Source organism: Corapipo altera, unplaced genomic scaffold, assembly GCF_003945725.1.
Source record: "Corapipo altera isolate COAL_440 unplaced genomic scaffold, ASM394572v1 44b, whole genome shotgun sequence".
NCBI lineage: Eukaryota > Metazoa > Chordata > Aves > Passeriformes > Pipridae > Corapipo > Corapipo altera.
Genome location: NW_020884932.1, coordinates 834,952 through 862,644, shown reverse-complemented (window position 1 = coordinate 862,644; position 27,693 = coordinate 834,952). Strand labels below are relative to the sequence as shown.

The 27,693-nt window shown below is 43.0% G+C and overlaps 1 protein-coding gene across 1 annotated transcript in view; it reads right to left on the bottom strand.

The window, feature by feature from the left end:
- SH3BP5 (SH3 domain binding protein 5) overlaps window positions 1-27,693 on the bottom strand; it is a 52,897-nt gene that overhangs the window by 1,987 nt on the left and 23,217 nt on the right. The window contains exons 4-8 of the mRNA XM_027659357.1: window positions 18,029-18,193; window positions 9,700-9,830; window positions 5,574-5,616; window positions 3,406-3,625; window positions 126-386 (exon numbers count right to left, since the gene is read on the bottom strand). Of these exons, the coding sequence (XP_027515158.1) occupies window positions 126-386; window positions 3,406-3,625; window positions 5,574-5,616; window positions 9,700-9,830; window positions 18,029-18,193 (820 nt within the window). The remainder of the gene's footprint in view (window positions 1-125; window positions 387-3,405; window positions 3,626-5,573; window positions 5,617-9,699; window positions 9,831-18,028; window positions 18,194-27,693) is intronic.

Here is a 27,693-nt window from a genome sequence, read left to right as displayed (position 1 = left end):
CAAGGAAGAGGCCAGTGGGTCAGAGCTCAGTGAGCTGGCACACACCTAGGGATGCTGAGAAGGTTTTCCTGCTCCCTTTATAAGACTGAAAAACATTGGCCCAGGGCGTATCCAGCTGTGCATACCTCTTTCAGCTTCGCACTCGGGGGAGGACGCCCCGCTGCATTCGCTTCGGGGGCCGAGGACAGGAAAGATCATCCCAAACTCAGAGAGGGATACGGGGCTGGGCAGATCCAGGCTTCCAGGTCGTGTCACAGGAGGAAACTGAATGGGCACCTCACAGGGACTTGTAGGACCAGAGCTGAAGCTGGATACTGACTGAGTTTCTGAATCTTCTTCGGATACAAAGCTGCTGCCATTATCATCCTCAAACACTTCTGAAGCCACTGCAATGTTCAGAGAATATTCCAGTTAGTAATCGTGCCCTCTCTCTTGCACCTTCACAAGCACAGGCAGTTTCTCAGGTTTCCATCTTCTATTGCTCCTCATGCCAAGAAGCTCTTGGATTTTTACTGGCCCTGCTCCCCCTGCCCAGCTGGTCTTGTGCTCTCGTGGTCTTCACTACACAAGTTAGGCCAGGGCCTAATCCCCTGTGTCTGCCTCGCCAGCATCGTGATTCTAGCACAGACTCCTGGTTATTTAAGGCACTAATTAGAAAGACATAGCTCCCAATCTGCCGATTGCTTCCACCTTATCTTCACACACCTGCACTTAAAATCCAGCACAAACTCCCAAGATCTCTTTTCGGATGAGGATCACCAAGCAACATCAAATTAAAAAAAAACCCCACCCACATATATTCTTTTCCCTGATCATATTTGCTCAAATCTGAGTTCTAATTAAAGCAAACCAGCTCCAAGCTGTCTGGATTAAGCTGCAGGGTCTTTATTAGCAACCAGAGGAGAAATACGTTAAAGAAGATTCCATTTTGTGCAACATAGGGGTGTACATTTTGCTAAAATTTAACACACTTCAGACATGGCTCACTGCAGGATGGGGACCTATGAACCAAAGACTTTCACACACAAGTAGTCCCGCTGGGATCAGAAGGTCCTTTACGTGCATCAGACTCTCCACAAGAGAAGTGTGTGCTGGAATCACACTGGCCTGAAGATGTCCTACAGAGAGCAAGACATGTCCAGTGATCTGAGGTTATCTTCAATTCCGTCTCCTGATTCCCACCATTGCTAGTGAGGCTCAGAACCGCCTTGGAAGAGCAGCAGAAGCAAAGCAGCAGCATTAACAAAAACAGCTCAAAGGAGAAGTTTCAAAGTAGTTCTTCTGTTAGCCCGGCAGCCCAGGGCTCACATGCACCACTCGGACATAAAAGTGCCAACAGAGGCAGCCACCAATACGGTTACTGCCGAGATGTTCAGCCTCTTTCTGCTGGATCTGCAGAGTGCAGAACTGTACTTACACATTGCAGAACTGACCTAAAAGGCTTCAAACATAAAATGGATAACAGCATTATTCACCTTCCTGAGCCCCCTCTAGGGCACTTTGAGCTCAGAGACAGTTTTTCTTGTGGTTTTGTGCTTTATTTTTAATGATGTTAAATACAAGACTGCAGAGTGGCCTTCTCAACTTGCTGTATTTTATCAATATATGGTGAGCAATACAGATAACTTTGCAGGGGGTGAAAGCAAAGAAAGGTGGGGAAAAAAGATGTTTCCAATTAGAGAGTCCTCTACTTGACAAGAAGCACTGACATCAGCCAGTCTACAAGCAGCACAGGTCAAACTGTAGCTTATTTTTCACCATCTAAACTTACTGTAAAACACGGGAGCATCTGCAAGGGCCGAGAAAACTCTTGCTGATGACAAGGTGTTTTATTCAACTCCAGCAGACAGAAATCAAGATATAAAAGGACCTTGGTGGAAACCTCCCTACACATTACATAACTCATCCAGGCTATTTTAGTTACTAAGTCTGGCACACTGCTAGTCCTGCCCTGTTGTAACCCAGTTGTGTTGGCACTAGACACAACCTGAAGTCCTTCCACCTATATCAGATTGTGCAATTAAAAGAGAGGGATGAGCCCATGCTGCCGGTCCTTGCCTACAGCCTCAGCAGTGACCAGGAGAGCCAGCAACTGAATTAACTTTAGTTTTTCTGGCTCTTTCTGCCCCTACATCCCAGGCCTCTGAACTCCTTCAGCACAAGAAAACCTTAACTCAGTTAGGCTAAGCCTTTCAGAAAGAAGGCCTTCTGCATGAGGAGGGGGGACTTGCAGGTATCTAAAGAGGCAATTGCTGCCAAACTCAGAAAGGTCCCAGCTGCACCGTACTGAGTTGAGAGCTTCAACGCATCATGCAAGAAGTCCTACCAGTGCAGAGGTCAAGCACCAGCCCAGAGCTGCCTCCCAGCTCCCATGGCACAGACAGGCTGTACCACAGACCTGTAAGACCTCAGTGTGAGTATGCACCAGTGTCTATGGGGAAACTGCATTTTCTGCTTTTGGGCACCAGGGTTGTGCAATTATGATCTCCTGCAATCCTGACCTAGACTTTTCCCTGCAGAAATGGAGCTGAAATACAAATTAAATTGGAATTTGTGGGACTGGGCAGCAGAAAAAGACTTTCTGCATCAAGAATTGGAGAAAGTGTCCAGGAGGGAGGCAAAAGTAGGTCACATGCAATGGCCATCTATCCACTTTCACCCAGAGCCAGGATAAACGCAAACTCTCAATACAACAGGCTTTGCAACACAAGGTCCCCACGTACCACCAGAAAGTAGAGGTTACCTAGCTTGCCTGGAGCTTGTTTGGAGCTTGCTGCTGCCACCCATCTTATACAGAGCCCCTCAGCACACTGCATCAGCATATTGCTGCTTCTTCACTTCCCTTGTGCGCAGTACACATGCTCTGCTGAAATCACATCTTGGCAGAAGATCCTACAGTGCGAAGGAGCTTATCCTTACACGCTTCTGTGCAAGCATCACACCTTTCTGTAGTGCTGCAGCTGCACCTTTAGTTCCTCTGCCACAGGCCCAGCACTGGGAGACAAGCACTTGATCCAAAAGGTCTGTTTCCAAACAGCACTGCCACTTCAGCAACCTGGCTGAATGATCTGTGACAGCCTGAGACCACCTCAGGCAAGTCACCAACAGCAGCATCATTGGCTTAAAAATGCTCTGAAGTGTGTTAAATTTTGCTCCTTTCATACAGTACTGTACAAAAAACAACAGTGATGCTATGAGAACAGCTGATGCACTTCAACTCATAACCCTTCCCCTTGTAAAAGAATGTAATCAACTTCTGTAATAACAAGAAGCATAACAACTTAGCCACAGTCCCACAACAGCCAGCAAATTTCAAAACTGCAGAATACGCAGAGCAATCCTAATGTCAGCATTTCTTACGATGCCCATGGGATATTCTGAAGCACAGCAGTGCTCTGTACTCACTGGAGATGGTGTCAGACTCCGGTTTACTTGCTGACAGGTCTTCCACAGAGGTATTGCTCCCTTCAGCACCCACGCCACATCCTCTGGGCCCCATAGCAGTAGACCTTCTCCTCTCATGAATCTCATCTGAGATCATCTCCAGATTTTTCAAGGCAGTCTTATACTCTCCCTTTGCCAGGGCCAGCTTTGCCTGCAGGTCATCCACTGTTTTCTTCAGTTGCTAACAAGGAAGACAGGTATTAGACGGACTTTCACTGTGAACAACACACAGCACACAGTTCCCTGTTACGTGTCCAGAGGACTTGGCTCTGCACAGGCAAGCTGGCACAAACCAGGGCTAGATACCATCTAGGGGATGGGAGAGTTTGGAATTCAAAAGCACCCTAGCACAGGCAGTGACACTTGTGAAGGAGATAACAGCAAGGCAATCCACAGGAACTGGGACTACCTCTGCAGTGTGGTAATTTCCCCTGGCTGAGCACAGAGCAGGGCCCCTACTCAGTTAATGTGCAGGATTTCTCATAGGAATGCAGCTCTGAACAGAATGTCATTGCTTATTCTTGGACCACCCCTAAGGTTTGCTGACAGCCCCTGTCTGCAGGGCACAGCAAGGCTGGGGATCACCCCTGAGGGGGCTAAGCCTCACTCTCCACTGAGCACCAAACCCATCATTTCTGGTCACTAAACCTTCAGAGCAGAAAGCGGCAAGCCTCAAACCCTGACAGCTATAATACAGCAGTTTCTGTGTCCCCAGGCACAAACACCACTCTAGAGCAAGGGCAAAAGTGTTGTACCCCCTGTTTCCCAAAGGGAAAACACTGCCTGTGTGTCTGTGGCTGTCTCAACACTTTATATTGTACATTAAAAGCAGTTTGTGCTGTCTTTTGTATTACATTTTACACAATCACCTTACTTCAGAAGGGCACTGAGAAGCAACAGGCCCCCTAACAACGGGCCTTTGCCCCTGGGAAAAAGGGTATTTCTCAAAAGAGGCCTCCAGCCAGAAGGGATTATTGGGCTGACACCCAGCAGGCAAGGGTTCAGCTCTGTGCAGCAACAGCTGCTGACCACAGCTACACAGGCAGGCAAGACAGCAGCAGTGGGCATCCAAGCCTGGATCCTGGCAAGAAAAGGGTGTGTGCCAGTCTCCAAGGTTTACAAAGAGCTGTTGCATCTCAGGCAGCCCAGGGAAGGGCTCACAAAAAAGATGTGGGACATGCATTGCATCCCAGGCAAGGAATGGGAATCTTCTTCTAGCTAGGCTCCTACTGACCTAGCACCCCACTGGAGCCTTCCTGCACCCATGGCCAACAGTGCGAGGCAACATGCTCCACTTAAACCCTGTGCACATCACACACAGCTACAGCACCAGTCACTACCCTTCAACTCAGAGGAGCCAGGCTCCTTGTTCTGGGGGCCATATGCAGCAAAAGCCACTCAAGTAGAAAGAGAGTGATTCTTGCACTTGAATTTGTAGGGCTACTTTGCTCTCCCTGCCCTGGCAGCTCCAAGACTAAGGGCTGTAATAGGAGGGAGTACCATCCCATGAACAAGTGCCATGCCCACCCCAGGGCCACTGTGCCTTGCAAGGCATGTGCTGTGCCCAAGCACTGACATTATTGCACCACACAGAATGAAGTGCAAAGATACTAAAAAGAAAAAAAAAAAAAAAAAGCCCTGGAAGCTATCAAACCAAATCACAAATCCCACTTATCCCAAACCCCAATCAGAAATTCACATCTGCATGATGTTTGAGCAGTACAAGCAGGTTACTTCTTCTGTTAATTGATCCAACTAGTAAACATAAAAGAGCACCTCAAGGACAGTTAAACAGTCTGAAGCACAAAACAATAGGGGAAAAAATGAAACAAAACCCCACAACAAACAAATAAACACCAGACACATTAAACTACAAGAAATAAACACAGCCAAACTGTATTTATTTGGTTCTGGCAGTAAGCAGCAGGGTTTGAACACTCTGATTTCACACAAGGAAAAAAAGCCTCTCTTAGTCTTTTATCTTTAAAATGTGCTTAGCAAATTGTTCAAGAGGTTTTGAATTGGTTTTTTACAGAAACACAACACAGTTGCCAGAGCACTTTAGATGTAATTTCAGTATTTACCATAAGCAGTAAAGAGTTTCAGATGGATCTGAATTACATACATACCTCTAGTTGGACATAGTACTTTGCCTTGAGTTCAAAGTAAGGCCTGTGGAAAAACAAAGAATAATTGTTTACAATCACTGGGACTGAATGCAGAGTACTGGAGTGGGAGTTGCTCTCTTTGTAGCACTAACACAGCTATTTCGTGTATCACTGTAACCCCAAGAGACCACTATCTAGATGATAGGACACCTACACGTGCTCTCAATGTCTTGCTCTTTCTATTTCTCATGGGTCTTTTGACCTAAATAAAAACTTTAAAATTCCAGTTTTTGGAGTTGACAGCACAATTCCTTCAGGCCTAGATTCTGCAAGATACTTAAATGCAACATCCAGCTTCAGGCATAGGCATCCTCTCTGTACCCATTTTCTGAGCAGCCCACAGCACATGTAAATTCCCTAAAGAAGGTAAACATTAGATTTCCCTGGGTTCAGATGTGGGGGTTGAAGGCACAGTTCTTGGGTTTTTCAGTGAAGGCAAGGGGATGAAGGGAGGTCAGAGCACCACATACAAGGGCACAGCACTTCCCATCAGCAGCCCACCAGGCGCTTCCCTCATGCTGCACAGCTCTCAAACATTTTGCTTGGACACAGAACACAGTGTCACACCCGGTCTGTTTCCTACCTCTGACAACAAAAAGACAACAACATTTGCTTATAAGGCTGCAGGAGGACAGGAGTATAAGAGGTGCAGTACAAAGCCTAGAAACCACATTCCAGCTTCAAAGATTTGAAGCCCACAAGCCAATATCATCTGATACAACACTGAGGAGGAAAAAAAAAAGCAAAAGCAAAACCAAACAAAAAAACAACAAACACACAAAAACAAACAAAAAACCCCAAACAAACAAAAGCCCTGATTTTTTAGCAGAGCTCACTACCTTCCTCATCTCTCAGAAGCTGGAAATTAGGGGAGAGATAAACAATCAGATATGGTTTTACATGAAATAGAATGTCAACTACCCTTGTCATGTTTCTACCCTGACAGCAAGCCTCTTCAGAGCTGCAAGTCCTACTGCAGCTGCATTTTGGACTGTGCACTAGAATTCAGAAGTGCAGAACTGTGGCTTTCTGATCCTATATTCTTTGAAGGGTTGAATTCACTACACAGTCACACACAAAATAACTGAGTTGTGTTTCCCCAAGAGTAGATCATTTCCATCTCTGATACTTTTAATCAGCCCCCCTACCATCAGTAGGAGCACACAGCCAAGTCTCAATGTTTCCAGGGACACTGATCCAGTCAAACTGTACCTCTGCCTTTCCTCACTGGGACATAACCCTGCCAAAGGCTACACAGATGTACCTGCCAGGCAGGATAAAACATTATAGTTGAGAGTTTGGACCCAACAGATAAAGGACTCCTACAGCCATACCCCAAAGCAATGAGAAGCCACAGGCACTGACAGAACAGTGTTGCAGGGAAACATGTACAGGGAAAACAGATAAACCCATTCACCTCAAATAACCTGATCCTCTTCCTTCCTTACCCTGGCACCAATTGGGAGGGAACAACCAGGCTTCAGTCCTAACCTTCCATCGGCTTCCACAAGCCTGGGGGAAAAGTCCCCACAAGCACAGGTGTGTTTGCACGGTGTGAAAAAATCAATACATATATGCGTGTGTGTGTGTGTGTGTGTTTACACACAAATACATATATGAGCAGGCATGTTTACTTATAACAGGTAAGAAAAATGCCACCTAAGTCACAGGAAGGATGCCAACAGGCTGACATGTAGGAGCTCATACATAAGCACTCTTGCTCACTCATTGCTGACACGCAGCCTGGCATCTGATGCCAGCAGAAAACAGTGCACTGGAAGGGTAGGGACCCACATCTCCTTGGGTCACTTCATCTCCTTACGTCCACAGCCCCGTAACTGCTGAAAGCTTGTCCGTAACTCAGCAGGGCAGGCAAATCCTTCACTGATGCAATCAGTGTCCTACATCAGGAGTTGTCCAAGTCCAGGGCATTGCACAGTCAAAGTGTTTTTTAAGTAGATGACAGGAGGAGCGCAAGGCACTTTGCCCAAGTCACCGGAGCAGAAAGTGACTTCCAAAAACCAGCTAACACAGGCAAGTTCATTATCCTACAGCTCAGAGGCACTGAGCCAGAAGATCTGGGGACTGTTAAGAAAAAGTGCAGCCATACGCACACTCATAGCTTACAAGCAAGTAAGCACCCAGAAACAAAATTAAAAGCAAAACCAAAACAAAACTATCCAATAATCCTTTACTCATCAACTTTATACAGCAAATCATCTAAATTACTTTTCTCTAGGCTGTACCAGTCTTACTTTCAAAACAGTAATGCTTTAAGCATCTTAATCCAGACTGAAGTGGGGAGCAAATGCAATTAACTTTTTCTTGAAAGAGAGCAACTCATTCAAGCATGTCTATCCACAAGTTTACAGTGAGAGACAATGGACAAATGTACCTCAAAGACCCAAGCATTACAGCCAGCGCTCCCAAACCACCCAGGGAGAAGGTCAGAGCAGGATGCTGGTGTTATATCCTTCCTGAAAAGCAGCTACTAGCCAGCAACACCCCAAAATACAAACAGCTGCAAGTTCAGGAGCCTCATTTCCCAGTTTATGCAGCCACTTGACAGCACTGATGTTTTCAGCTCAGTTTCAATTTTCCTTTACAGGAAAACTGCAATGCTGAGAGACAACTGACCTTTCCAACATCCCTATGTAGCGTGACTTCAAATACATCCGTGACTGTTTGTGCCATCAAGCATCTTCCACTTCAATACTAGGTTAGAAGTGGCATTTCTGTACACCCCTTATTAAAGGGTCTCCAAAACACCCTATATAGGTGGTATAAACTGCAGTCAGCCTTAATGTGAGATGAAGGTATATGCTGGAATTCTTCCACACAGGTGAAAAGCAGCTTGTCCTGAGGAGAATGATACAAGACAACACCCCTCTGAGGGTAGTTTCAGCAAGGAAATGAAGACTCAGAAGCAAATCACACAAGAGGCAGCTGGGGCATCAGACTGCACACTATCGTGGCTATGTAGGACCCCACTGACAACTTAATCAGGGCTTTTATTTTAAATCTTATTGTAAGGAAGGAACTCCTAGCAGCCAAAGCACTTCTCAGATATTGCTCTCATCCAGAGGAATCTGTCACTTAGTGATCTGATGATGGTTTTCACAGTCCCTGTGCAGCGCTAAACAAACAGCATGCAGCTCATTCTAGGAAGTCAAGCCGCTACACCGTTTCAGCAAACATGCTTTAATCTTGCTTGAGAATGCTAATTCTCTCTGGAATTGAGCAAACACCAATCAAAATAGATTTTTTTTGTTGACCGATTTCACCAAAAGTCATTTTTAGATGGAAGGATTAAAAGCTAAATACAGCAAGCAGATTGTTTAGACAAGCTACAGTCTGGAAATGCAAAAAAAAAAAAAGGCTGTGAAATATAAAGAAGATTAAGAATTGGTTGTAAACAGGGCCCAAATTTTAAACAGGTTCTGAGCAAAAAGCTGTTTCACTTCTCTGTGACAGAGCAAACGTACATCAAATGCAGATACAATTACTAATGACACTTATGCTGCTTAGCTATGCCCTCTGAAGTGTGTTTCCTTCCCCAAGAACAGCTCTCATACAGCTTTGCCACGGCAGCATCAGGAAGTAAACAAGTCTGATGTACAGCACACTACACCAGTGCAGTCTCACACCTTTCAGGCTTCTGTCACTTGCTTTGTTGCTCTCCTAACTAAAAATAAGAACTAAACTGCAAACAATCCTAAGCTGCAAAACACCTACACACAGAGCCATGCTGCTCTGCAGACAGCGTCTGTGTGGATGCCATGGGCCTGTTTCTCAAGTCACGTACACCTAAGGATCCAATGCACTAGAACAAGACCAAGATTCCACCCAGGAAAGGTTTCTTATCCCACATAGTTCACCAGTTTATCAAATCAGTTTTTTTCAAAAGACACTTAGAAGGACAACAAATGCAAAGACAAATACCAGTACCAATTGTGCTGTGAGGCTGCTCCGTGCAGACAGGAGCCCAAAGAGCAATACCCTTTCACAAGTTCAAAAAACCCCACAGAATCGATATTTCCCCCAAACAGATTTCACCAATAAATTCATCTCCAGATGTAAAACATACTTTGATTTATTGATGGTTCTTTTCAGCTTCTTCTCCAGTTGTTTCATCCTTCCCATGGCAGCATTGTATTTGGCTGCAGTCTCCTTGTGAACCAACTCACTTCTTGTTTTGGTGTGTTCTGCCTCCATGACCTTCAAGAGGGAAAGAAACAGGTTGAATGGCAAGACACAGTGCTTCATTTCTTATCCTTTTAATTAACAGCAACTTCATAATCTCTCCAATAAGCTCATGTCAGGAGAGTATAGAAAAAAATTACTTTCAATGAACCTTCTTAAAAATCTTCTGTGAAAAGAGCAGCAATATGTCAGATTTGCAACCACTGTGTTATTATGACAGAGGTATTGCAGCTTCTCACATAGTATCTCCTACAGGAAGTTTAAGAAGAGCCTCAAATTTTGAGATCATCCATTTTTTAAACCAAGTTAGATATTCACAAGTGGAGCAGCACTAGCAGAAGTCACCCAGTTACATTTCTGTTCCCTCTTGCTCCTCTCACAGGAACCTGGCCTTCCCAGGGGAGAGCTGGCAGGTTGCTCAGCCCCTGGCTGCAGTCCCGTCCCTCTGGAAAGGGCTGAGCAGAGGGAAGACTCAGCCTAAAACACTGGAAAACAGCATGTCCAAGATGGTTCTCTTAAAACAGCTGGCCAGACTCAAATCACAGTTTCAACACTGAAAATGCAGAGGTTGGAGCCCCAAGCTGACACCCCTATCATGCAAACCAGCAGACCTACCATGATGACCAGACCACTATCCTAATGTATCAAGACATTGAGGAGCTGGAGCATGTCCAGTGAAGGGCAACAAAGCTAGTGAAGGGTCTGGAGCACAAGTCTTACGAGAAGCAGCTGTGGGAGATAGGGAAAGGAGGCTCAGGGGGGCATCTTACTGCTCTCTCTAACTACCTGAAAGGAAGTTGTAGCAACTTCTCCCAAGTAACAAGCTACAGGAAAGAGGAAATGGCTTCAAGTTCACCAGGGGAGGTTTGGATTGGATATTAGGAAAAATTTCTTCACTGAAAGGGCTGTCAAGCATTGGAACAGGCTGCCCAAGGAAGTGGCTGAGTCACGATCCCTGGAGGTATTTAAAAGACTTGCAGACATGGCACTTAGGGACATGGTTCAGTGGTGGACTTGGTAGTGTTGGGTTAATAGCTGGACTCAATAATCTTAGAGGTTTTTTCCAACCTTAACAATTCTCTGATTCTATCTGGACAGGCAGATGTTTAACGTGCAGCAGTCCAGGCCCAGCAAGTCAGCTGCTTTCCACGGCCAGCCTGGACCTTCCCCAGCCAGTCAGGCTGCAGCCCTGCACACAAGCTAATAAATTCTTCAAGTCATCATTTCTTCAAAGCTTCACAAACATGCCCACTGCCATGGCATTTTGCAGCAATTAGGAGTCTACAAAAGCAACAGGAAAAGTGAATGCCTCTCCATTAGCTGCACTGTTGATGTCCCATACTCGTGCTTTGCCAGTAATTCTATCCAGGGTACTTTTATTGTCCAAATTTGAGATGTCAGAGGTGTAAGTCAGAAAATGTGTTTTATTTAATGCACTAGCAATCAAGATTCAGACAGGGAGGTGAACGATTTGTTTTAAGTAAGAAAAGTAAGAAAAGTGGTGATACCTCTCTGTTGGTCTGGCAATGATGAGAAAGCAAGCAATTTTTTCAATCTTCTTTTCTTGCAGTTATGAAAGTACTCATACAAAAAATGACAAGACTTTTTTTTCTCCAGTACTGGATTTTGAAATGTTTCAGCTGTGATACCAACTACTCCACAACTTCTAGCCAATTTCTTCCAACTGGCTTCCACCACCAGACTGTGTATCTGAGCTCTCAGATGCAGAGAGAAAGAAAATTCAAGGTATCTTAATTTTAAATAACCTCACCCACAAAGCTCTAGTTTTTTTCGAAAGTGTGCTAGCCCTCCTGGCCCTCAGGCTGAACTGAACAGGGAAAATGTATAGTCAACTTTGACCTTCCTCTCAGGAAAATTGTCATGTTGTCCTTTCTGATGCTTAAATGAAAAGTGTGAAATTGCCAAAGCTGCACTGCATCAGCATCAACCAGTAGCTCTTATCACTTTTTGCTTATCTACACACACCACTTACTATTAAACAAAGAAGTTGCTACGGAACTTTAAACTATGAGAAGGAAAGATTTCCAAGGGATCTCTTGATCAGATATAAAAGAATATACTCAACTCCAATGCCCTTCAACTATTTTATATGCGTCCACTTTCAAAGAAAGGGGAGAAAAGAAATTATCAGGTTCATAACAGACTCTCTCCTGCATGCTGAAAATAAGCTGCAGCCTCTTATCTCAAACAACTGTTTGAAAGTCAGGTTGCTGCAATGACTTTCCTTAGTGAAACACATGTCAGACAAGGCTGCTTTTAGCATGGAAGTATCTTAAATGAAAATGCAGTCTCCAAAGACTGCACAGAAGGTGGTTCACCTTTGTAGTGTGGGAAGGAAACTGCAATTTAAAAACGCTGGAAGCTACAAAATAACAGAGTGACTGGAATTTGCCAATGCTCAATTACATTTCAATCCCTCGCATCCATTCTTGGGGCTAAATTAGAATAAACTTTGATATCTGGGATAAATCACATGATAAGTGCTACCAACATCAGGGTCATAAAGCAGGTCAGGTGTCCAGTATCATGTTGGTTTTTCATACCTTTCATATCAAACATCACAGAAATGCTGAATCCTGCAGAACTGGGATTTGAGGACTGTAATCACCTCAAAATATCTGACAAAATATGACATTTGCTGTCAGCCTTATATATCCACATTCATTACCCCTCCAGGAAAAAAAGGGAAAAAAAGGCTATATATTTCATCCTTTTGAGAAATCAGTGATATAAGAAAAACTCTCTCCCCACACATCCTTGTTTTTTCCTATGGGCAATTCTGTCATCACACTCACATTACGCTCACAAGTCTGCAGAGACAGCCTGTCCCCTTTCCCTGGGACAGTAGCTCAAGGTGCATACCCAAGGCTGAGCTCTCCATCAGGGCAGGTGGACAGAGACAAACTGCAAACAATGCTGCCACCTCTACATCTGGCAGGTTCAATATAAGACCAGCTAGGGAAATGCCTCACCTCTTAAAAAGGGCTTCGAAAAAGACAGACAGGCTTGTGTGGGAAAGAAGTACTTTTTATCAGCCCTAATATATTTGGGGGGGGGGAAACAGCATTATGTGGACTTGTACACAAACTTTTGATCACAGTTACCAAATAAGCTGTTTCGTCTAATAAAAGTGCTTCTATCACTTCTACCACCAACCTGCCTTGTAGATGCTCCTAAGCCATCACAGATGCAACAGTATCACTTAGGAAAAGGCAGGGATAAAAGTGAGGATGACACCTCTTCAAATGAAGACTGCTCAAGGCACATCTTTCCTCCTTACATGGTACCTGCCACTCATACCCTTGGGGTGAGCAAGGGACACACTCTTGCATGAAAACATCCAGAGTAGATGAACTTCTAGGATGGCCACGCATTCACTGGACATTTCTTAGCCCACACCTGTCCCTAACTACTGGATCACTTATTTCAGGTAGAACTCACTCTCCCAGGTAGCACAGGCTATAAGACACAACTACTGGAAAACAAAACAAGTCAAAACCCCCAATGCAGGTATCGATCAATTCCTCTTCTCTGTTTCCCAACCCTTTATTTCCAAACCAGTTGTCTGGGAAAGAAAGGTCAGTATAGACTATATACTCATCGTGATTAAGTCTATATGTGAAGATTTGTTCCGCCCAAAATAGCTCGATGACCTGAAGTAAAAAATGGACTCCAGGCAAAATTTCAGTAATAACAGCAGATGCAAAAGAAAAATTTTATCAATGGAGTTCAGCAAAGCTGACCATCTAAGCCAGAAGATTACTCTGGACAACTGTTTCTTTCTCAAAAAATTAAATTGATTGTAAGAGCGGAAAGAGACAATACAAGATGGGTAAACCAGGAGGAGAGAATCAACAATACAAAAGATTGCATAGAATCCCTGCATTTCCCAGATAAAGTGACAGAGGGATTAGGACCAGGAAGGATGTAGTATTTTTGCTGCTTCTTTCATAGACTTTTCTTCTCACCCTTTTTTCTCAAAGTTTTTCTAGCTTCAGGAAGTATCTCTCCTCTCTACATCATGAAAGCACCCACACATTTTACACTGACAGATGGCACTTCACAGTGTAATATCAGAGGGAGCTTCACAAGCCAAATTAATCCAAGAGGGAGCATGCCTCCTCCCTCTTTACTCTCCCCTCATCCTTTCCTTTTTAAAATGTCTCATGATCAAGAGCCAAAACATTTCTTCTTCCTGCCAGAATTTATGAACTGAACATATCTCAGGAAATACTGTAAAAGCAGAACCTTTTTAAGACTGCAGATTGCATCAGCAAATAGAAATTAGCAATTTCTCTTGAAATTTATCAAGGAACTTCCTTCTTGCTCCAGCTTCTCTCAAACTAGAAGTAACACATCCTTTTGTAGACCTTTATGAATTATTTTCAACAGGAGTATAAATGTGAAGATCTTTCTCCTCCCTCCCTCCAAAATTCAACAGCCTTTGGCCCTTTCATTGCCCTGTTCTCTGCACCCCAAACTGCAGCATTATATTCAAGGTACTAGCAGATAGGCAACACACCTCCACTTCCCAAAAACATAATCTCCAAATTTTAAAGACACACTGAAAACTCGGTAAGCCAATGGCTAAGAGTGCTTTCTTCTCTAGGTAGCTTAAAAGCTCATCACACTGTCTACATTTCTATTACAATCAACAGAGAATTTATTTTAAAATGAACTTGCCCCTCTGGTCACATGAATTGTTCTCCAGAAACCATCAACACATTGATCAGACCTCCTTTCATTATAATGGAACTTTTGCCAAGTTCTGTGATACAAGGTCAGGTTCTAGATACATGACACTGACGAGCTAAATTCCAGCCTGTCATTACACTTCTCAGATCTGTGGAAAAATGGACATCTAGGAAAAAAACACAGTACTTTACCCCAAAATACACTCATGTTAGGAATAGAAGTGGGCAAAGCAGCTGCCTGATCTGCAGGATTGCACCACAGCCCAGTGCTTCACTGTTGTCAACACACAGCTCAAGCACAGACATTTATAGGGATTAGTTGCATCTTCACAGAGAGGCAGGCAGGCATCCAGCTCCTATTTATGCACCCAGCTTCCTTGGGAAATGTAGCTCAAACTACAAGGTGTAAAAAAATTCTGAGTGACAGCCTGTACTCCCTGTACCTGTTCATGCTGTTTCTGTCTGCTCCATGAATAGAAAGACCTTCCACATGTAATGCTTCCACCTCACCCAGGATAAACAAAATTTCCATAACTCTTCCATTTTGCATCAGTTGAATTATATGATTTTCTGCGTAAGTGGCTACAAAAGCCTTGTTTACAGTACTCTGTTAGATAGTTACATTAAAAACAGTGTTAATAGCTTTTCAGTCTATCGAGACACCAAAAAGCAATTACATGTAACCCTTATCTCTATTTCCTCTCAGTGAGGGTCTGGAAACAGCATTTCCTGTCTGGTACTCTGGAACCCGAGCCTTTGTCCATATCCACTGGGTCATGTGCAAAACTAACCTGGCAGCACTTCCACATATGGTTGTATAAGAAACCAGTTTCTTGTTTGTTCTCTTGCTTACCCTTTTTCTTTATGCTTTTTGTTTGTGGTATTTGTCAGCTACCAAGTTGCTATAGGGCTCAAGTTTTGTTCCAAATTTCAGATTAATTCAAAAAAGCCTGCTGCCTCTGCCCAAAACCAGCAAACAAAAACCCTTTACTCTTGTCTGACATTTCTATCAACAGAGAAACAAATTAATTAGTAGCCACTTTTAACATTTGGCTCAGAGGTGCTTTTCTGCACTTGAGCTCCTGCCGTACAAGGCCCACTGCAAGATTATTCTCTGCCCAGTACAACTGCCATTTATAAACACATGCAAAAAAAGCTAGCAGATCCAAATAACAAGAACGCAAAAGCCTTCTCCAAGAGCGATTTTATACGTGTAAGTAGAAGAATTCTATTTCTTAACCCTCAGCTTTCACTCTCAGAACCATTTTCCATTAGTGACTTGTAATGTAATTAACAATTAATGATCTGAGTTATCAGCAATGCTGTGGCAGTCAAGAAGAACTTTTGTTCTAGTAGATCTCATCCTCCAATCTGTTTTTGCCCACAGCTTGGTACGAAATGATGACGTTTTCTGCTCCCTGAGATCCCAATTATTCTCTTTGCCTCACTGAACACTAAGAACTTCATTAACTGCGTGCATTGAAGACAAGAAAGTTTTCACCCCCTCTTAAAGAAGATATAAAACTCAGTCAAGCCCTCCAAACAAACTAATACTGGGTCTGTTCAGTCAGGTCTTCCAACAGCACTCTCACCCTCCTTGGCTCTGGCCCTAGTCTCAAGACCTCCACTATGGAGGTAGTGTCTCATGAAAATCATGAAACAAACTTCCATGTAACTCTATCAAAATCTGCTACACCCAAGAAAGGTGCAGGTGGGTGTTTTCTGGGAACTGAGCTTACCCAGGCTATTTTAAGCACCAGGAATTGCTGGGTTACAAGTTTTCCATTCCAGGAGCTCTCAGCTGCAGTCCAGTCAGCGCCTAGGATATTTTACACCTGCAGTAAGTAAATCTAAGTTTCCTATTTACTGTTCAGCTGTAACAAATCAGAGACATTATGGCTTGAATCAGTCCCCCAACAAGTAGGTACTCTGCATTCAGTGATGATACATATCAACACCACCAGCACGACTCCAAACACTGTCAGCAGATATCTTCTGCTGTAAATCACTGGGTTTGCTCATCTCAGGTGTACACCTACCAGAGACCATCAGGGAAAGCTTAAGAGTTGTAGAAGGACACAGGGATCCCCTTGAGATAGCCAATGAAAAGAAGAATCTGTTTGAACTCTCAAAATTGCTAGTGTTTCTCACCCACCCCAACACAAGTTTGCAGTATACCAGCCAGAGAGAAGTGGCCAATACGTGATTGCTGTCACTCTTCACCAGAACTCAGCAGTTTAGCAGTCAGGAGGTCTAAGCAACTCCTTAGATGCTTCCAGTTTTCTCACCTATCAATTCTGATAATCAAAAACTGTGGATGCATTTCTGGACTTTGCTCCTATTGAGCTGGGATAACAACTAGGAAAAACGACAGCTGCTGGTGTCCTGGCACACACACAGTGCAAAGGGGAGGCTCCCCTCAGAAATACACAGTGGTTACCTGATCTGCAAATACCTAATGATAACAGGGACAATAACACAGGAGTTCGTTTTCTCTTTCTTTAATATATACCAGGTTTTCCATCTCTCCCCTACACTCAGCCAACATCCCTTCTGTTCCCCGTTTCCTCATCAGCCAGCTGGGTTTTACAATTCACCCTGAAATAGAGGCTTTCTTATAACTCAGAAGCTTCTGCTACAAAACAGAGCTACTGCATTGAGGACTGCAAGACAATATGAACATTGTATGGCATGCTAGCATATTTGGAATAGCAAGTTCAGCTTCACTAGCATATTAAGGAAACTCTGACAGAACAGAGATTTTTAACTTTGATTTTTGGTTCTTCCATGTTAAAAAAACCTTCCTGCCCTTTCTTTTTAATAGACAGGAAAAAAAGAGACACAGCAAAAGACAGGAAAATTCTTCTTGACAGCTGCTAGAAAGAATATAGTCTTTCTTTGTTAGATGGTGCATCTCTTCTGTAAGTTTAAAAGACTTTACAAAGGAGGTAAGATCTTGTCTAAATTTGAAATTTAATTCAGGATAAAGCAGAATGCAAGCTTAAAACGCAACACACATTTTCAAGTAATTCTACATTCAAACACACATTTCTGAAGCAAAGTGCCTTGTTCAACTTATTCCATACTACAAACCCATTAGACTAAAATTGGAACATGTCCCTGTTTTTCCAGAGCAAGAGCTCCTATAACACGTGTATTCAGGAATAGCTATCTCTGTGCAATTATTCTGGCACAACTCCAAATGCAGATATGTGTGAAGTTTATCTGTTATCCCTATAATATAGATGGTAATTTATTTTTTTCTGTACAGAGCTACTCCACTAGCTATTGGCACAGCCAGGTAGAGAAATATAGTTGTCCCAGAAGAAGCCTAAGGCTCAGAAAATTTAACCATAGGCTTCATAATTTTTCATAGCTTCATTTCCTACGTCGTGTATCTGAATCAAAACAAAAATTTGTTCTTTCAGAAACTAAGCCTCATACACCACAAGAGAACACAAAATATGGAAAAGATAGGTGCTGGGGCAATTGTATTACCCTCTGAGTAGCATGGTTGAGCATCTCTTGCCAGGCAGAGTCAAACTGACGTTTGTCATCTTCCAGGAGCCTCTGCTCAGCGAGTGAAATGGTCTCTTTTGCAGCACGCAGCACTTCAGTGGCCCTCTGAAAGTCCTGAGTTGCCCTCTGAGCTTCCAGCTGTGCCTAAAGAAATAAAAAAAAAAAAATAAAGAAATAAAAAAAAGTTTTAAACAGTCCCATTTAGAAGATCTACAACACTAATCCCAAGGCTTTAAAAGCACCACACCAGCGTCACTGTTTCCCAATCTTTTACTTGAAAGTGGCACATATTTTTCACTGGAGTAAGTACTGCTAAGACAGCAGTTCCCACACAAAGAGGTAATTTGCCCAGAACTGCCTCATAGTGTTTATGGTCAAGAAACCACACAGCTGATGGCCTACAAATAAGCATCTGGCTGAGAGATAAACATCTTATGATGTAGGTTTAATCACTGAGAAACAAAACAAAAGAAAACGCAATAGCAAACTTGTAGCATGTCAAGAGTACATTGAGAATGGCACTCCCTGAGTTTAGTCAGGGTAGATTTTTATCTGATGCACCATTAATCACACTGAATAAATGTTCTGGAAGTATGACCTTGCTATAAAGCACAAACAAGTTTTCTGAGACAGTGGACGCTAATTCTTTGGACATTCTTCTGCTTTGCTATCACTGGGACACAACTGGTGCAGTAAGTCCCCAGCACACAGACACGAAGGTAATCAAGGGAATTTACAGTGCATGTAAAACATGCATAAAGGCCCTGCTATGTCCTTTGGAAACTGCTGCTTCTTTTAAGCAAAGTAACACAAAGTTTGAGCTTGAAGGAAGCACTTTCAAGTGTCTTCATGGAAGCAGGGGAGAACCATCTCCTGGTGAACTATATGGTTCTTGCTGTAAGAGAAAAGACTCCCCCAAAACAATACACCTCAACCTTCCCAGCAAAGCAAGCACTGCTTAGAAGCCATCTAATCAATGAGCTGTGATCTCTTCTGTTCTGGACCAAAAAAATCCTCAGTGACACTGCATGTACAGACCACCTTCATCTCTCCTGAAGGTTTTAACAAGGCTTTCACTATATCCAAATCCAACTCTGAACAGTGGTCAAGTAAAATGCTCACATCCCATCTTACAGGCTGGAACCACCTCCCTTTTTCACAGCTGAACATCAGCCCTCCAGGGCCAGCAGCAAACTCTTGCCTATTCAGCCCAAAAGGGGATAGCCAATAAAACAGAAATAATGCCAGTTATACCACAGGTTTAAGTAGTACCATAGCAGAGTTCAGTAGTGTCACACTTGAGTATCAAGTGTGAACAAGTCTTAGGTGTTCAAAATAGGTGACTTTACAGTAAATAGACAAAGAATATTCATTAAAAAATTACTGTGTTGTCTGGGTTTTGTTTGTTGGGTGTTTTTTTAATAAAAGATAGAGATATCCTCTCTTTTTATAGTTATCATTGAATGAGTAGCAATTTTACCATTCAGGCCTTCAAACATGCATATTTCACATTGTTTTCCTATATCAGAAATTTTTAATTTCTGAAGCTTTTGTGTTCATTTGCTATATCAGAATTTTACTGCTCTGCAGCTCTTTCGAGGTTGACACACAAATACCTTGTTTAGTTGAAAAGTAAAATCTTAACCTGAATTTTTCTACGCTATATATTTCACAAATTTCTATTTAAAGAAGTACTTTTGAACCGTTTTGTGCTAAAACACCTCCCTTCCAGTGTAAGCCTTACATTCAATTAATTGAACATCCAGCACTATGAAGACAGTTTTCATTTACACTTCAATGACTTTTCAAAAATAAAGCACGATTACTCTGTTTATTTATATCTCATTACCTATAAGAAATGTCTTTGACCAGACATGACTGACAGGACAAAATAATGAATAAAACTTTACATATCATGATATACATAGAAGGAGTCTGAGAATGAAACTGGGAAAAGAAGTCTGATATACAGAATACTAAACTGAGGAAGATAAAGTATTATGAATAAACTAAGAAGTTTTAGTGTGAAGAGATAGTGGTCACTTGGGAAGCAGCTAAAAATCCCTGATACAAAATAAGTAGAACAATGGTGCATTTCTCCAGTAAACAGTTGGCTACACCTCCTCAACACCAGCTGCATCAAACACCTTCACACTTGAGACGCCACAGTTATTTGTAAAGGTAATGGAAAAAACCCTTCCCTCCCTGCCCCATGGCAGGGGAGATAGACTCCTAATTTAAACACAAGTCTCAAAAGGAAATAAAACATGCTAAGTTTCCCTCACTACGTCTTGAAATAGCAGCAAGCTCTTCTTACTTCCTTCCCCCTCTCACACAGAGAGGTACTTCACCCCGAAGTGACCATGAAAAAATAGAAGTTATGTGTCAGAGGTCCTTCAGTTACTAGCTAGAGAGGGAAACAAAATTCATCACAATCAGTGCAGTAATTTCCTTCCAACCAAGGTCCCTGATGCATTTCCTTCTGAAGTGGTTCATGGTGTTTCCACAGAGAAGAAATTCATCTAACCTTTGCTGCTTTCAGGCAGCTTACACCACACCACCCTGCCTAAAGCCTTGGTGAAGAGCCAGAGCATTAAAGTGTTAATTTCCATGCAGAACTGCACATTCCAAAGCAGCACAAAGCTTTGGGCCAGTGTTAATGGATGTACAAAGTAACCTCTACTGAATTTTCAAAAAAATTCAAAACTTTTTTTTTTTAACTTCCAGTAAGTTTGACCTACGCTAGCAAAGGAATCAAACACAACTAAAGGCCAAAAGTTTCCCATAAAAAAGTTCGAGATAGGTTTTAACTAGTGAAATAAAATGCAAGACTCCAGTAGGAGCCTGCACTAAATACTGCAGAACAGTACTGAGAATGTTTGGAGGAAGAGCAGGACTGATTTTCATGGAAGACCCTATGAGAGGGAGCCAGGTCCCAGTGACTTCCAGCAATAATGCTGTGAAGGCAGCTTCAGCTCCATGGCTGCCTCGCTGCATGAGCGGGCCTGCCCGCACAAGAAACAACTTACAAACACATGGAAACAGATTGGAGACCCATTCCTAGCACAGAGAGAACCTCATCAGCAAGTAACTGCTTTCGAAACTCTATTAAAACCAGATCCCAGGGGCAATGCGAGGAGAAGTACAATTTTCTCACCGTAACTGCATCAGCACTTGAAAGTTTCTGTTGGCACAGATACCCGGGTCAGGGATCAAGACATCTAAGCTAGGAAAAATCCTGTAGAGCATTAGGAGCTGAGTTATTAAATCTCCAGAAAAAACAACATTTAGTGGTAGCTTGCAGTACTAGCAGCTCTTCTGTTGAAGACTCTAAAGCACAATTGGCTGCACAGCAGGAAAATGGACTTTATTATAAGAAAACTGGAAGCCAAATTTACAATTCAGCTACATTTCTACTTGCACCTGGACCTGTAGGACATCGAGAGATGAAGCTGTGAACAGGCAGGCCCATAATACTGGGCTCATAATCCATTATGCTTCATGTCCTGTAACGGCGTGGGCAAATGGAAAACTGAAACAAAACCATACTTAAATACTCCCTCCCAGCTGCATTTATTGAATACTACTCTGCAGTGGCAATTTGGAAACACTGTTTTGTTTTTAAGCAACACAGTTAGTCCAAATAGCAATTTAGCTTCAACAATTATCTGAAGTCAATCTATAGCCTTTTATTTTAAGCAACTTACTGAAAGCCTGAGAAAGAAAAGGCCAAAGGTAAAGAATTATACATTCATCATTAGAAAAACATCAACAGGTTTGTGGCTTTGCCAATGTGGATACCCAAACACTTTTTTAGTAGAGTTACTCAAAAATTAGGCTTCATTTAAAACTCCCTCCAGCATGTACAAGTTGTTCTGCACCATCACCGACAGGTTGCACTCACACTCTCAGTCCCAAGCCTGCAGGTCACTCTGTTTGATGGAAGAGAGAGTAGCCATGTTCTTCCTGTGCTTTTAAAACCATAGAGAATAGGAGCTCATGTCTCCATCCAACCTCCTTACATTGCATATGAAGTTTGTCACTTTAGACAGTGGTTGTTTCTCTCAAAAGATAAGAATTCAAAATTCAAATGAATGGCTGAAAACTAGGCTATTTTTCTTTCATCATAAACTTGTATTTGATTTGAGAGAGGTTTAGCCCTGGGGGAGAATAAAGAAAAATGTACTAGGGATGAGGACAAAAAGCTCTGAGGGAGGTTGGAGGCAAGCAGGATGTCAACTTTCTGCTTGTCACACATGCACTTGATGAAGTCTACCCGATATAAAAGTGAGAATCTCTTTTAAAATAGTTAGAAGGAGCTAGGCCAGTGGAACCCCTCATTGGAAATAAGAAAGTCTTGACACTTCAAGAACTGGGAGCCTGTGCCCCAGCTCCCATTGCCACAGCGACACTGCTCATTGTGGCTCACGATCAGTGCTTTCTGCTAGGAAGCTCAACTGAATGTCTTCACCACCGTGGACCCTTCCTCTATAATATAAAGTGGGACTCCTTAAGAAACACAAACAGCCACAGAGATTTAAGCTAAGGAGAATCCCACCGTCACAGTAGTGTCTGTCACAGGCCATCCACACAGACACCAACTCCTTCAGCTACTCTGTTCATCCCTCCTTTGGAACTCAGGACTCTGCAAGCAACCTGCTACAAATACATCTCCCACAACAATTCCTTCCTTACAGCAAGCTGAACATCCAGAAGTCCTGCTCTGCCCACTCAGACTTCTCCTCATGGCCAAGACCTCATCTGCTATGGAGCCTAGGCTCCAATAGGCACTGCCCTGAACTTCCCAGGCAGCTCCCAAAGACTCAGAGGTGACACACAGTAGCAGCACTCACAGAAGTAAATGGAGCACTGCAGTATAAAACATGTCAACTTAGAAAACAAAAAATTATGTAAAATTAAAGGGGTACTGACAGGGCTCATAATTGCAAGATATTAATGTATTGCTCATAGGTTCTCAATACCAGCAAACCCCTTTTGGGGTATAAAAGCTGCACTCTCAAGGGCATTCCTCTGCTTAGCCTACACTGGGCCTTGCACAGAAGGGAATCGTGAACAACAGCTGGATTATGTTAATAGCTACAGATAGGAATGAAAACAAAAAAAGCTAGGTCATTGCAAGCTAATAACCAAACAAACCCAGGCACTTTTTCAAATGTAGTCCTCTTGGAACCGGCAGCAGCATACAGACATCTACTTGTCCATTTTGAAAGCAGAAAAACCCCTGTACTCTTCAATTATGAAATACAATTTTCTGATTGGTTCATATAGCTTTTATTGACCCAAGCCCTCTTCATAGTCAGAGCCCTTTACCAACTGACCTAACAGAGGATTTTTCCCCATCCTAACATATATAGCTTGAATCTATGACATATACTCCATTTCATCTAATCTCTGATGTTTTTGTTTCTGTACAATATCACTGACACTGAAACATGGTGCAACACAGTTATAGCATTCCTCTGAGGTTAGCTGACTTCTAATACATCCTGGGAGACATTACTCAGTCGCTGACACGTGAATACACCTGCATGCAGCTGACAGCCCAGCCAGGCTGCCAAAAACAGATGCAGAGGGTACATTTTGTAGAGGCAAGCCTGTACAGAATTTCTCCACTCAGCCAGCCTCCCTCACCAGAGGGCTAGACCACAAGTGTTGATAAATTCATGAAAAGGACATCACTAACCTAACCAGCAGATTTCCCATCAGAAATGGCAGTCAGTAAGGACCCACTATTTTCAAGTATTTACAAAACTGGCTTCTCATTTATCCAGGTGAACCTAACTCATCGTGCACTGCCAAGGCCTTGACATCCACTTTATTTCAGCATCTCTGTGTTACTGGCAATGAAAGGCATGAACAATTTATCCGTTTATGAAATCACTGTAAGCTGGAACATGAAAGGAACACACAGATGCTGCTCAGAACAAGGCACCAGCACACCACGTGCAGGCCCAAGGCCTTTGTTCTAGAAGGCACTTGTTTGTCACCATGAAACCAATGTCTCTCCCACTCATTAATCTTTAAAACAATAGTTTAATTGCTACCAGCAAACATGTACTTGCTTCCTATCAAATAGATAATGATTAACTGTGTTCCAGTCACAGTTTTCAGAAGGAAGCAAGTTTCAGATGTTTCCATTCTGGTCTCCTCTCATTCTTTTATCAGCATCCCACAATTAATTTGCTGTGCAAATTATAACAGGGAACATATTTCAAAACAGAAGCTTTACTCCATCAACTGCTCACCAGAGTTGCTGTAGTACTGCCTGTCTTCAGGGATCACTCTGATCGCCCTGATTGCACCAGGGCATCCTGCACAAGCTTCTGGCAGGGATGAGGACAGCAGGATCACCACTCACTGACCACAGTATACCTGTCTTATCCACTACTGCAGTAGATTCAGTAATTCAGAAGCCTACAAGGTGAAGACACCATTCACAGTGACCAGCCATTGAGTGCTGCTATTTTGGCTCCAGTTTTCCTCAAGCTGTTTCAATGCAGTTGGCAGCCCTTAACAAGAGCAGCAGCCCAAATATCAACACAAGGGCCCATAATGCTCAACATCCTAATAACAATCTTGATACCTGCACAACTGCATCAACGGTAAATCTGCAAATGACACTAAGTCAGGGGAGGTGGTTGAAAAAGCGAATGGCAGAGCATCAACCCAGATGGCCCTTGTGCAACTTGCCTGAGCGAAGACAAACTTTACAAGGTTCAACAAGCAGACTTGTTGAGTCCTGCACCTGGGGTGGAATAATCCCATGGTCAGCCCCGCCAAAGAGGAGCTGTGCATTACAACAGGCGTCAGGCTGAAAAAGCTGAAAAGGTGCAGTCTTGTTGGAAGGAAGGCGAACCATGCCCTAGGCTACATTAAGAGGGCTATAAGCTGGCCAATCCTGGGAAATTATCATTCCTCCCAAATGAGTGATGGTGAGGTTGCATACTGAATACTACATCCAAGCCCTCAGTTTAAAAGGGATGTCAAGATAGGGTAGAGGCCTACAATGACTCCCACAAGGAGTGCTAAGGGATGTGGGTTTATTTAGTCTGCCAAGGAGGAGACTAAGGAGCAATGTAATTAGCTGCCAGCTAAATCTGAAGGGGAGCTGTAAAGAAGACAGAGTCAAGTGAATGTTTCTCGGCAGTATTGGATGGTATAACATGGAGCAACAGCCACAGACAGCAGCTTAGAAGTTCAGGTTGCACACTAAAAAATGTCTTTCTTATCAGGAGGGCAGTGTGACCCACAGAGAGTCTACAAATCTCCATCTCTGGAAGTTTTCACAACTTGGCAAAGTCATGGTTGATGTAATCCAGCAATGTGACAGTTCTGCTTTCAGCAGGAAGTTGGGCTCAGATGACCTCCAGAGGTCCTGTACAACCAGTATTTATATCAAATACCATCATTTTTTCTTACAGTTTCTCAAAATCCAAAGAACATTTTTGCAAAACCTTTGCAGTGATGCTGAATGTTCTCCTAGATTCTCAGTCACATTTTCCTGAATAAACAGACTAGTGGTGTAATTGGGGGTAGGGGTTTTGTTTACTTTTCTTAAGGACCACGACCTTCCTTTCCTCTCTCCCAACAGCCTAAAAATTCTGAGCCAAAACAGAACTGAGAAGTAGTAAAAACCACCAGAAACCCCTTCTTGCTATAGGCCATGCACAAAGTTTTATAAACAACGTCGTAAATCCAAAGCCTTGGGAGTGACCTCATTTTGACAGACCTATGAAGCCTTGTGAGCTACACGTTAAACTGCAATGACTGCATTACTGACAGAAAATACAGTCTCTCAAGAGTCTGAAACCCCCTCATTCTTTAAGCTTTTTATTGTAAAGCTCTACAATTGTACATGGTTCAAAATATACTTTTTCAAAAGCAGATTTGAAGATTTTTAACCGGATGGAGAAGGCAAAGTGGAGGAGGATGAAAAGGTGAAAACAAGCCTTGCTAGATTTTTATGAAGGACAAACCATTTCCTTCATGCTGTCTGTGGAACACTATAGCCATATGTCCCTTAGTCTCTGCTTTTCATTAGGTGTCTTAGTCTTGTGCTGGGCTTTTTGGCCCCCTACATGCACCTACCCCCCCTCTTCTAACAAATTAATTGTCACAAAACTGACCTGAGTCCTGGTTCTATGTTACTTTCCTGGTAAACCTGTAGTCTATAAAAAGGTCCAGGAAATAAGAGTAGACCTACAAAGCACGTTTCAAGAAACATCCAGCTCTATGCTAAAGTTAGGTGATATGTGTAACTCCCTTAAGATAGGATCATAAGCCATGTTCCAAGAGACAAAAAGTTCAGGGCACATCCAGCATTAGCTACCTCTGTTACCAGCATACAAACAGTTAGACTCCTCAAAGACAGAATCCCACCTCCCTTCTTTAGGAGCTGTGGAAGGAATCAGGAAATAAATATCTAAACATGCAATTTCCCTAATTTGCCATTAAGGTAAATCTTGGACAGGACTGAACAATCAGCTGCCAACCCTTCTCTGTTCTCTGGTGGCTCCCATCTAGACTGTGATCTTGTGAAAAAAGGGTAAAAATATCACCTCTGAGCCAACCATTGCCACTGTGCAGTCAGCCATTTGAAACTTACTGGTTTTCTCACTGGTTTTAACTGATCTAGCTCTTTGCCTTACAGGAACAGGGAGGTGATGCTCATTTGGGCACTGAGATTGTATGGGAAACACTACCCCAAGCCTTTTGTCCCTCCTTTGTTTTTCATGTAGTTGTTGAGAGATGCTGGTCTGCTTGGAGTTACTCAGAGTGATTAACAAGTCTGTGGCACCAGAGTACGACATATTATTCAGCCTAATACCATCCAGGCACAGCCTTCTTGGGCACTCACTGCCATCTGCTTGTTAGCTGTGCACTTGTTTGTGGCCAAAATTATTAAGCTGCTGCCTTCTGGAAGAGGGGATCATAGAATATGTCCAAGCTTTTCTCTCCAAGGTAAAAGATCTTATTAAGAGAGAAAAACATCAAGATAATCCTCCGGGCAATATGCACCTGCAGTGTGAGAGCTTAGGCAGTGACTCAGCGAGCCTAGGGTTTATAGCTGGTTTCTAGGTTTAGAGAGGCTCTACATACTCATCTACACCTGGCATCAGCTTCCTTTGCTGGAATTAAATATAGAAGCAAGGAACAAACTCCCACAAATGCACCCGGCAAGAGGTACACCATCTGCCTTAGTCGATTTGCTAATTATCCTAGATAATAAACATCCAGCACATACAGATGCAACAGATAAATTCAGGAGAAACACTGGATCATTGTCTCACATAATTGCCACCAAAGCAGCAAATGTTTTTAAGTAGAAGTTTCCAGAGTGCTGGCAAGGGATTGGCAGCCTGGTTCTGAAAGTACACCTTGTGCATGCATACTGGCAGAAACCAAGACAAGGCATGCGGGTAGGAGTTTCAGCTGGCTGATGGGCTGCTCTGGACACGTTTTCCCAGTTCCCAGAAAGCCTCACACCCACCAGCAATTGCCCATCCTCAAGAGCAGAGATATGCTCTGGAAGAAAGCCCCAGGGTAACCTTGTACATCTTTGCATGCTCCCAGCTACTTTTGAGACAGTCATTTTCCTAAGGGACATATTGAAGATAACTATC